Source organism: Ranitomeya imitator, chromosome 9, assembly GCF_032444005.1.
Source record: "Ranitomeya imitator isolate aRanImi1 chromosome 9, aRanImi1.pri, whole genome shotgun sequence".
In the NCBI taxonomy this organism is placed as follows: domain Eukaryota; kingdom Metazoa; phylum Chordata; class Amphibia; order Anura; family Dendrobatidae; genus Ranitomeya; species Ranitomeya imitator.
Genome location: NC_091290.1, coordinates 134168199 through 134180031, shown reverse-complemented (window position 1 = coordinate 134180031; position 11833 = coordinate 134168199). Strand labels below are relative to the sequence as shown.

Here is an 11833-nt window from a genome sequence, read left to right as displayed (position 1 = left end):
TTCTGCACCCCCTCTGGCACTCATCACCAGGGGGCACAAGTTTGGGAAGCCCCCCAGCTGCACCCCTGTAGTAGTGTATCTAAAACACCATACATCTCCCTTTAAGGCAGAGAGAACAATTTAACTGTAAGGATCATTGATCCTCGTTTGCCTGCAGATAAATAAAAATATTGAGCAAAACATTTAGCAAAAGTCGATTTTAAATATATTTTTGTTGGTTTACACTTATAACGGTCTACAAAGTACAGAGTAATAGAATGATCATCACATTCAGGAAAATACAAGACGACGGCTTATCATTATTCAAGCCCAACACAGAACACATATGTCAATAGTACAAGTGATCTTAAGTCAATAGACGTTTACTGCTCCAGCAGACCTTTTTACAATGATTTGTCCTTACCTGAAAGTCTTATCGATTTCCCTGCCGGGCCAGGCCCTTGTTATCATTACCATATTTGAGCTGTAAATAAAAATATACATAAACTACATCAATGCAAAATTAATTACAGCAAATGGTTAGGATGTCAGCTAAACAACTAATTTACCATAACACAGATCTCCACCTCCCTCACCAGCTCCATTTGTGACATAGTCACTTCTCAGAATTGATCCAGTATTGAAGAACAGATACAGTAAATTCAGGGAAGGAAGGAAGGAAGGGAGCAAGGAATAAACTAAAAGAAAATGCTAGATAAATATGAAAGAAGAAAGGAAGAGAGAAAGAAAAAATGGAAGATAGAAGGAAGGAAATAGGTAAAATGATAGATAATTATGAAAGAAAAAAAGGAAAAGAGAAAAAATAGAAAGATAGAAAGAGGAAAGAAAGAGAATGCTAGAAAAAGATTAAAGGAGTGAAGGAATAGATAAAGAAAAAAGGAAAGATAGAAAAGAATAAGAAAGGAAGATGGAAGGAAAGAGATAAAATGATAATGATGAAAGAAAAAAGAAGGAAAAGAGAAAGAGAAAAAATAAAAGGTAGAAAGAGAATGCTAGATAAAGATGAAAGTAATGAAGGAATTGAGAGAGAAAGAAAAAGGAAATAAAAAAATAAGAAAGGAAGATAGAAGGAAAGAGATAAAATGATAGATAATTATGAAAGAAGTAAAGAAGGAAAAGAGAAAAAATAGAAAGAGGAAAGAAAGAGAATGCTAAATAAAGGTGAAAGGACTGAAGGAATAGAGAGAGAAATAAGAAGAAAAGGAAAAAATAAGAAAGGAAGACAGAAGGAAGGAAAGAGAAGGAATAGAGAAAAAATAGAAAAAGAAAGATAAATATGAATGGAAAAGAGGAGTGAAAGAAGGAAAGAAACATTAATACCATAGATAGAAAAGATTAAAAGGAAAGAAGGAGAAAGAAAAAAAAACAATTTATTAGATAGACGCAGTTTGGCTTTCCTGCCCCTCGCCCAATCCAAAAATCATTGCTAAGACAATGGAGGTTGATGATGCGCAGTGCAGCTCCATACATTCATTATGGAAGTGGCAGAACGCAGCCGCGCGCAGGACACATTCAATGTGCTGCAGAATGTGCTGCAGAACAGCTCCTAATCATAGGTCCCACAATGGGAAAACCAAAAAACACAGCTCAGCACACAGCTCCATTGACAAAAAAAAGTTACGAGTCTCGGAAAATGGCGACACCAACCCAAATATTGCTTTACAAAGTTCTGGATTCTTTTCGAGCCACAAAATAAAAAAAAAAGCTAAACAAGTTTGGTATCGGCCACAGTCGTACTGATCTGGAAACCACACTGTCCGGCGACTGTTACCTCACGATGAACGGTGTAAAAACGAACTAAAAAAACAATGGTGGGATTGCGTTTTCATTGATTTTTTTTCATACTTTTTCTGGTAATTAACTCTATCTGTATGATGACAAATACAAACTCTTGGAAGAAGGGGAGAAAAAAAAAAGAGAAAAAAAAGGACAATTTGTCACGTTCTGGTGGCAATAATGTGTGGTGCTGAAGGGATAAGGGCAGGGGTAATGTGTGCTATTCCAGACTTCAGGAAATCTGATTAGAACAGATGAAACGTGACTAGAATTCATCCTGTCAGGAATATATCAGCTCCACCATGAACACACCCTGTGCTAATGTGCTGGAGAGTGACTTCTACACGAGCTGCCTGCACAAACATGGCGACCGCCGCAGGACTGTACAGCGCTTCCGGTGCGCAGTGCACCCTGGGAGTGGTGTCTCCGGAAGTGGTAGGGAGGTGAGGTCAGTTGTGTTTCCGGCCGGTGTGTGAGAGTCATTGTAGCCGGGGAAGATGCCGGAGCTGGCGGTAGATAAGGTCGTGGTGCACCCGCTGGTGCTGCTCAGTGTTGTGGATCATTTCAACAGGTGAGTCCCGTACTTGTGACTGAAAAGCCGCTGAGTCACCGGCCGGGAAGGCCCCAGCACAGGCAGCTAGGCCTGCAGCCGCACAGTGACAGGGCACTTATCCTGTACGCTTACCATGTGCTGGGGATGGACGGATGACTCTGCAGGCACAGGACCTAGGAGAAAGCAGGGCGTGCTGGGACTTGTAGTTCCACAGCTGTTGTGCAGCCTCTGTCCTGGGATTGAGGACCTCTGTGGAGCAATTTTAGCAGCTGTGGTCCTATCATAGGTGACTGCCTGCTGTTAACCCCTTGGTGACAACAAGGGGGTACTTTTGTATATTTATACACTGAGCCATCCACAGCATAGCCCCATTATACACTGAGCCATCCACAGCATAGCCCCATTATACACTGAGCCATCCACAGCATAGCCCCATTATACACTGAGCCATCCACAGCATAGCCCCATTATACACTGAGCCATCCACAGCATAGCCCCATTATACACTGAGCCATCCACAGCATAGCCCCCTTATACACTGAGCCATCCACAGCATAGCCCCATTATACACTGAGCCATCCACAGCATAGCCCCATTATACACTGAGCCATCCACAGCATAACCCCATTATACACTGAGCCATCCACAGCATAACCCCCTTATACACTGAGCCATCCACAGCATAGCCCCATTATACACTGAGCCATCCACAGCATAACCCCATTATACACTGAGCCATCCACAGCATAGCCCCATTATACACTGAGCCATCCACAGCATAACCCCATTATACACTGAGCCATCCACAGCATAACCCCCTTATACACTGAGCCATCCACAGCATAACCCCATTATACACTGAGCCATCCACAGCATAGCCCCATTATACACTGAGCCATCCACAGCATAGCCCCATTATACACTGAGCCATCCACAGCATAACCCCCTTATACACTGAGCCATCCACAGCATAACCCCCTTATACACTGAGCCATCCACAGCATAACCCCCTTATACACTGAGCCATCCACAGCATAACCCCCTTATACACTGAGCCATCCACAGCATAACCCCCTTATACACTGAGCCATCCACAGCATAGCCCCATTATACACTGAGCCATCCACAGCATAGCCCCATTATACACTGAGCCATCCACAGCATAGCCCCATTATACACTGAGCCATCCACAGCATAACCCCATTATACACTGAGCCATCCACAGCATAACCCCCTTATACACTGAGCCATCCACAGCATAGCCCCATTATACACTGAGCCATCCACAGCATAACCCCATTATACACTGAGCCATCCACAGCATAGCCCCATTATACACTGAGCCATCCACAGCATAGCCCCATTATACACTGAGCCATCCACAGCATAGCCCCATTATACACTGAGCCATCCACAGCATAGCCCCATTATACACTGAACCATCCACAGCATAGCCCCATTATACACTGAGCCATCCACAGCATAGCCCCATTATACACTGAGCCATCCACAGCATAGCCCCATTATACACTGAGCCATCCACAGCATAGCCCCATTATACACTGAGCCATCCACAGCATAGCCCCATTATACACTGAGCCATCCACAGCATAGCCCCATTATACACTGAGCCATCCACAGCATAGCCCCATTATACACTGAGCCATCCACAGCATAGCCCCATTATACACTGAGCCATCCACAGCATAGCCCCATTATACACTGAGCCATCCACAGCATAACCCCATTATACACTGAGCCATCCACAGCATAACCCCATTATACACTGAGCCATCCACAGCATAACCCCATTATACACTGAGCCATCCACAGCATAACCCCATTATACACTGAGCCATCCACAGCATAACCCCATTATACACTGAGCCATCCACAGCATAGCCCCATTATACACTGAGCCATCCACAGCATAGCCCCATTATACACTGAGCCATCCACAGCATAGCCCCATTATACACTGAGCCATCCACAGCATAACCCCATTATACACTGAGCCATCCACAGCATAGCCCCATTATACACTGCAATGATATCGCACCGCTCTGAGGATACAAACATTGCAATAAAGAAAAATATATTTTTTTTTGTGTGTCTTTCCTTTGCTATTGGACGATACAAAATATATATAAAATTTGTTTTATTACTTCAGCACAGTATTAACACTTTAAGGATAGATGAGTGTGTGTGGGTGTATTTTCCTTGGGTAACAAAAAATACAAGCTGAAAGCTTTGTTTTTGTAATTATTAAAAATCCTTTTATGCTGGTAAAAAATAGTTACAGGTCCTTCTCAAAAAATTAGCATATAGTGTTAAATTTCATTATTTACCATAATGTAATGATTACAATTAAACTTTCATATATTATAGATTCATTATCCACCAACTGAAATTTGTCAGGTCTTTTATTGTTTTAATACTGATGATTTTGGCATACAACTCCTGATAACCCAAAAAACCTGTCTCAATAAATTAGCATATTTCACCCATCCAATCAAATAAAAGTGTTTTTTAATAACAAACAAAAAAACCAACAAATAATAATGTTCAGTTATGCACTCAATACTTGGTCGGGAATCCTTTGGCAGAAATGACTGCTTCAATGCGGCGTGGCATGGAGGCAATCAGCCTGTGACACTGCTGAGATGTTATGGAGGCCCAGGATGCTTCAATAGCGGCCTTAAGCTCATCCAGAGTGTTGGGTCTTGCGTCTCTCAACTTTCTCTTCACAATATCCCACAGATTCTCTATGGGGTTCAGGTCAGGAGAGTTGGCAGGCCAATTGAGCACAGTAATACCATGGTCAGTAAACCATTTACCAGTGGTTTTGGCACTGTGAGCAGGTGCCAGGTCGTGCTGAAAAATGAAATCTTCATCTCCATAAAGCATTTCAGCCGATGGAAGCATGAAGTGCTCCAAAATCTCCTGATAGCTAGCTGCATTGACCCTGCCCTTGATGAAACACAGTGGACCAACACCAGCAGCTGACATGGCACCCCACACCATCACTGACTGTGGGTACTTGACACTGGACTTCAGGCATTTTGGCATTTCCTTCTCCCCAGTCTTCCTCCAGACTCTGGCACCTTGATTTCCGAATGACATGCAAAATTTGCTTTCATCAGAAAAAAGTACTTGGGACCACTTAGCAACAGTCCAGTGCTGCTTCTCTGTAGCCCAGGTCAGGCGCCTCTGCCGCTGTTTATGGTTCAAAAGTGGCTTTACCTGGGGAATGCGGCACCTGTAGCCCATTTCCTGCACACGCCTGTGCACGGTGGCTCTGGATGTTTCCACACCAGACTCAGTCCACTGCTTCCTCAGGTTCCCCAAGGTCTGGAATCGGTCCTTCTCCACAATCTTCCTCAGGGTCCGGTCTCCTCTTCTTGTTGTACAGCGTTTTCTGCCACATTGTTTCCTTCCAACAGACTTACCATTGAGGTGCCTTTCTGGGTCTTACCCTCTTGCTTGAGGGTGTCAATGATGGCCTTCTTGACATCTGTCAGGTCGCTAGTCTTACCCATGATGGGGGTTTTGAGTAATGAACCAGGCAGGGAGTTTATAAAAGCCTCAGGTATCTTTTGCATGTGTTTAGAGTTAATCAGTTGATTCAGAAGATTAGGGTAATAGGTCGTTTAGAGAACCTTTTCTTGATATGCTAATTTATTGAGACAGGTTTTTTGGGTTATCAGGAGTTGTATGCCAAAATCATCAGTATTAAAACAATAAAAGACCTGACAAATTTCAGTTGGTGGATAATGAATCTATAATATATGAAAGTTTAATTGTAATCATTACATTATGGTAAATAATGAAATGTAACACTATATGCTAATTTTTTGAGAAGGACCTGTATGGCTTTCAGAAGGCAGGGATGGGGAAAAAACAACACATCTTGTTCTGAAGACCAGAACTAGTCCACATCCTCAAGGCGCCGGTCCAGGAATATAATGATGACCTATTGGTGGTGGGCCGAGAGTGACTGTGCCTGTATATTGGGATCATAAAGGTTCATCACCAGATATTTATAGAATGACCAATTAATATGAATATACAACCCCTTTAATATATCTGTTCAGTATCATTGAGGGTCACTATTGGGACATGCCATCACTTTCTGATTGTCGAGGGTCTAACCATTCGCACCGATACTGATCCTCATTATAGAGGACGGTGTTTGCAGTGCCGGTGTTTGCAGTGCCGGTGTTTGCAGTGCCGGTGTTTGCAGTGCCGGTGTTGCAGCGCCGGTGTTGCAGCGCCGGTGTTGCAGTGCCGTGACTTTTCGGTTTTCCCTGCACAGTATTGTCCCGGCCGCCCGCTGTGCAGTAGACTAGAGCTGACACCATTGCTTGAATTGCCCTGTGCTACCGCTCCCAGCACGGTCAGGACCTCTGTAGTGCAGGAAGAAAATGAAGTAGATAACATGATATATCTATTGCTTAGAAACGGATGTAATATCCGAGAGAGATGTCTTCACTTTAGTAGATAACACCCTTTAAATATGGACACGAGGGAGAAGTAAATAAAGGTATACATCCCTATCATGAAGAGGCAGCTTACTCCAAAAACACACACAAATGTAACATACAGAATCTAGCAAATTTTTTTAATGCTTATTGAATAGAAATAATAATTCTTCCCTCCGGTGATGTGCAGTTGTTGATATTTGCATTTTACACTTACAGAATTGGAAAAGTTGGAAACCAGAAGCGAGTGGTCGGTGTCCTGTTGGGGTCTTGGCACAAGAAGATTTTAGATGTTTCTAACAGTTTTGCCGGTAAGAAGCGTCCTGTAATTCTGTTTGTTTTCTTCAACAAGGAAATGAAATAAATAATGCTATCCTATCATGATCGATGTCCTCGTCGTGTGCCTTTTACTTTCACGAGTGCTGCATGTTCAATGATTCCATGTGACGGTGAATGTGGCCACATTGGGGAACAGTACTGACACGTCACTGAACAGGTACAGAGGAGTCCAGGTGAGACCTGGCTGCTAACTTGATTTTTGGGGATTAACACTTTATCACCCATCTACAGGATCACCTGAGGGTTTTAAGGCTCCAATCCCCATCATGAGTGGAGTTGAGATCCGCATGCTTGACCTCCGCTTCATTCATTGTCTATGTGGTTGCTAAGCTCTACGCTTGGTTATTAAGCATGAATGGAGTAGAGGCTGGGCATGCACACCTCTGCACTGGTCAGGACAGAGCTGCAAAGCCCTGCTTTCAGATTTCCAGTACCCCGATCTGTGGGGTCTTAGCGGTCCGACCTCCAGTTACCAGAAATGTATTCGCTACGCTCTAGATAAGGGGATTACTTTGATTTTTCTGTGAATAAGCTGCTAAAAATGGAGACCCTTAAATGGTATGTCATAATACACAGATTGTACTTGCTGACACTGTTCTCATCTAAGGGTGACGCCTTCCACATGGGGCAGAAATTCTGGTGCAAATCCAGTCTAGCAGCCACATCCGTAATGAACGACGTTGCCTCTTGACTGACGGCATGACCCTGCTCCTCTTGATTAGTCAGCTTGGTACACAGTCACTGTTGTGGTTTGATATCGCACCAAACCAGTTAACTAAAAGAATTGCCGCTGATGCCATTGGGTAGGAGGCACTTGACCGTCACCGATGTGGTTTTTGTACTGGATCCTATGAATATATTTAATACTATATTCATACTTACCATTTTGGAAATCCACTGCCTTAACTAAACTTATCTCTTCCCTCAGTTCCATTTGATGAAGATGATAAAGACGACTCTGTGTGGTTTCTGGATCACGACTATCTCGAAAATATGTATGGCATGTTCAAAAAAGTCAATGGTGAGTCCTTCTTTTCACTTTGATGTAGCTGTAACGTCTCTTTGGCTCATAATTATGTCTTAATTCTCTCTTCAGCTCGAGAAAGGATAGTTGGCTGGTACCACACGGGACCCAAGCTGCACAAAAATGACATCGCTATCAACGAGCTGATGAAGAGATACTGTCCAAACTCCGTAAGTTTTTCTTTAATAGTTTGGAAATTGTGTACAGATGCAGCCATATGGAGAGACGCCAGCATTAAAAGTAGGTGGAGAAGCATGCAGTCGTCCTCCCAGACAGAGGAAGGACTTGTGCTCATTGCATCCTGTCCTATGTTGGATAAACTTCCTAAAGAAAACATTGTTGTAATCCCCCTTAGGGCACACTGACGTCTTAAGAGGTAGCAGCCTTATACGAGACAAAACAGATGGCTGCTCTCTCAGACTTAGACAAGCCATTTAGGAGAAATCAGCTGGAGAATCCAAACCGGTCTAGCATCACCGCTGTGGCCAGTTTTTGGCTGTAGGGTTCATCATGGCTGCAGGATAATAACTAAAGACCCATGGGGACCACCGCAGTGTGGGGGGATTTTTAGGGTGAAGCATTATTCTTTATTATTTTATAGCATTTCCTTCTGTTAGGTAATCCCTTACACTCCCAGCCTGCCTTTTTTTTAAATTGTTGCTTGCGTGTGTGTTTTTTTTTTTTTTTTTTTCATTGGATGTTATCTTTGCTACTTCTAGGTTCTTGTGATCATTGATGTGAAGCCAAAAGACCTGGGTCTTCCCACAGAGGCTTATATCTCAGTAGAGGAAGTTCACGATGTAAGTTTTTAATATTGCGCATTTTAGGATACAGTATTAATCTACTCAGTGTTGATATTTGAAGGATCCGTGTTGCTGGTGCCACTTCATCGTTGACATTGACTCTCAGGCTGGTTTGTACTTTCAGGCGCCATAAACTGTCAATGCAAAAACTAGTGCACTGGCAGATACAAACCAGCCAGCAAGGGACTGTTGTGGGACACAAAAAAGAGCAGTACATAGGTTTTCAGATATGCATTGCACAAATATCTATCTTTTTTATTACCCTCTCTAACACTGTAAATTTCTTCCTCAGGATGGTACTCCAACCTCAAAGACATTTGAACATGTGACCAGTGAAATTGGCGCTGAGGAAGCAGAGGAAGTCGGAGTGGAGCACTTGTTACGGTAAGTTGTGTACGATTTTTAGAAGGGTCTTCTTATATCTGACACTGCCTTAATGTTCTATCTGTGTGCCCTGAACTGGGATCGTATGAGTTTCCCCTTGAGATTGGCTCTTGTTATAAATATATAAATCAAATAGAACACATCTTGTCCCCCTCTTTCTCTAGTGATTTAATACGTACGTTTTTTTTAGAATTCACAAGTGACATATTACAAATACTATACTATCAGATATTACATAGCTACTTGCCCCACAATGCGAGCCGCACTCTCGCACACAAATGTCCTCTTTTCAAGATGGTGCAAATCAATTTGCAGGATACAGTCCAATGGCCGCTGGACAGGAGCCCTGCAATCTGCCTCACCCACCAGCATCTGCGGCTCTTCTCTTGGGCCTGGAGTAATGTCACACATGCGTCGTGCCATGACATCGCGCCAGTCCGGCTAATCAAAGAGCGCCAGGTAAATGGCGGCTCCCACAGATCCTGTCCAGCCACAACAGATTATTGGTATGGCCACTTAACAATGTCCTGCAACTTGATTTGAACCAGTTTCCCCCATATGCACAGTTTTGTTATTAATAAGGCAAGCTTTTCTTGCACTCCTGGGGTCCAGCAATTAGTCCCCTGTTGCTGACTTTGCCTCTGTTTGGCTGCAGTGGTTTACAGCGCTACAGCCAGTCGCAGTGTTCTGCAGCTTGCTGTCTATATACACATCAGCTGGCTTAATGATTGGCTGCAGCGCTGTTGACATCATCATTGCAGCCAAACAATGGAGACCTGGGCAGCAGCGGATGCACTACTTTGTTTTCACAATGAACTGTACATAGCAGGAAAGGTTTTCTGATAGTGGAGAACTTTAATATCAAATATGCCAAGGGAGTACGGTCGGCTTAATATGGCAATTTTCCTTGTCTGTTTCCCGGCAGAGACATCAAAGACACTACAGTGGGGACCTTGTCACAGCGTATCACAAATCAGGTACATGGGCTGAAAGGACTGAACTCCAAACTGCTGGATATCAGGAGTTACCTAGAAAAAGTGTCCAGCGGCAAACTGCCCATCAACCACCAGATCATCTACCAGCTCCAGGACGTCTTCAACCTGCTGCCAGACGTAAACCTACAGGAGTTCGTCAAAGCTTTCTACCTAAAGACTAACGACCAGATGCTGGTGGTGTATCTGGCCTCTCTCATCCGCTCAGTGGTCGCCCTTCACAATCTCATCAACAACAAGATCGCCAACAGGGACGCCGAGAAGAAGGAAGGCCAGGAGAAAGAGGAGAACAAGAAGGAGAGGAAAGACGAGAAGGAGAAGACCGACGCCAAGAAAGAGGAAAAGAAAGAAAAGAAATGATTGTTCCTCCTTTGTATTTGTATGTATGCTGGTGGTTGAATAGTAATAAAACAATATACTGCTGACCCAGCTTTCCTGTGTATACTGAGGAAGGGCACCCCGAGTACCTCCATACCCTGCACCCCTTCACTATTTGGCAGGACCCTGTAACCTGCAGCAGTTTATAGTCCACAGATGCCATGACGTTAGATCTGCCGGATATTCAAGGGGTCGTCTGGGTCAGACGCTATAAAAGTAATGGCAGATGGCACTGGATGGCCTCACACCTTGTAACCCGTGTACCTACAGCACACGTTAGATGTGTACAAGGTGCGGGAGCAGACGGCCTTCTGCTCAGTGAGCTTTACTTATAGAGTTTTGCGGAAGTTTCTTTACCCTTGAACATCCTGTCCATCAAGGTAAATTTAGGTCTTTTGGGGGCAATCTGGCTGTAATATCACTCCTTGCAGAAAAAAAAAATTAAAATCTTGTTTTTAAATCATTTGTGTATTGTATTTTATGGAGAAATTGGACTCCTCTGCAATCCTTATAACAGTGCGTATTTAAAGTGCACTTGTCCTTTTACTCCAGAGCTATCGACCATCATAATCTTGCTGTCCTCATCCTCCCAACAACTAAAAACTGCATTTAGCTCCTATACTAACCTGATTTTCATGCTCTGTAGCTTGCCATCCACTCTGTGGACTATTCCTTTTTTTATTCACGATTCTGCCAGCGCTATAAGAGCTGGAATTTCCTTTCCTTTACATCCTAGCACGCATTGTTCTTTACATTTGTGGAACGGTTTGACCTGAACTGAAAACCTGTCTCTTTTACAGACCTGCCCCAAAATTACAAAGCTTCATCCATTCCAATTTTAACGGCCTGAACACAGATTGCATGCATGTGCTTAATGTTATTTTCACAGCCTTCTTTGTGTGTGTTTTGATCCGTCTAAAAAACGTCCTTGAAAAAATGGTCATTGTGGATTTATCACCACCCAGTGCAGTGGTGGACAGAGAGGGTTTCCCTACCAAATTTTCAAGAAGACGGCAAAATTATTTTCAGCCTGCTCAGATATATGACCTACATAAGTATGTATACAACCAAATAATCAGTAGTCATGAACCTAGTAAAGACTA

General features: G+C 43.4%; 1 protein-coding gene across 1 annotated transcript; it reads left to right on the top strand.

The window, feature by feature from the left end:
• The first annotated feature begins 2195 nt into the window (after positions 1-2195).
• Positions 2196-11193, top strand: PSMD7 (proteasome 26S subunit, non-ATPase 7). The gene is made up of 7 exons (XM_069739100.1): positions 2196-2347; positions 7030-7121; positions 8078-8170; positions 8246-8343; positions 8893-8973; positions 9269-9360; positions 10286-11193. Exons 1-7 carry the CDS (start codon positions 2274-2276, stop codon positions 10710-10712), a joined length of 957 nt encoding a protein of 318 aa, XP_069595201.1. The 5' UTR covers positions 2196-2273; the 3' UTR covers positions 10713-11193.
• Positions 11194-11833: the final 640 nt, after the last annotated feature.

Excerpts from the sequence above, each read along its gene's own strand:
- PSMD7 (XM_069739100.1), top strand. The coding sequence starts at position 2,274 with ATGCCGGAGCTGGCGGTAGATAAGGTCGTGGTGCACCCGCTGGTGCTG. Across the intron at positions 8,171-8,245 it reads CATGTTCAAAAAAGTCAATG|CTCGAGAAAGGATAGTTGGC; the intron begins GTGAGTCCTTCT and ends TTCTCTCTTCAG. Across the intron at positions 9,361-10,285 it reads GGAGTGGAGCACTTGTTACG|AGACATCAAAGACACTACAG; the intron begins GTAAGTTGTGTA and ends GTTTCCCGGCAG.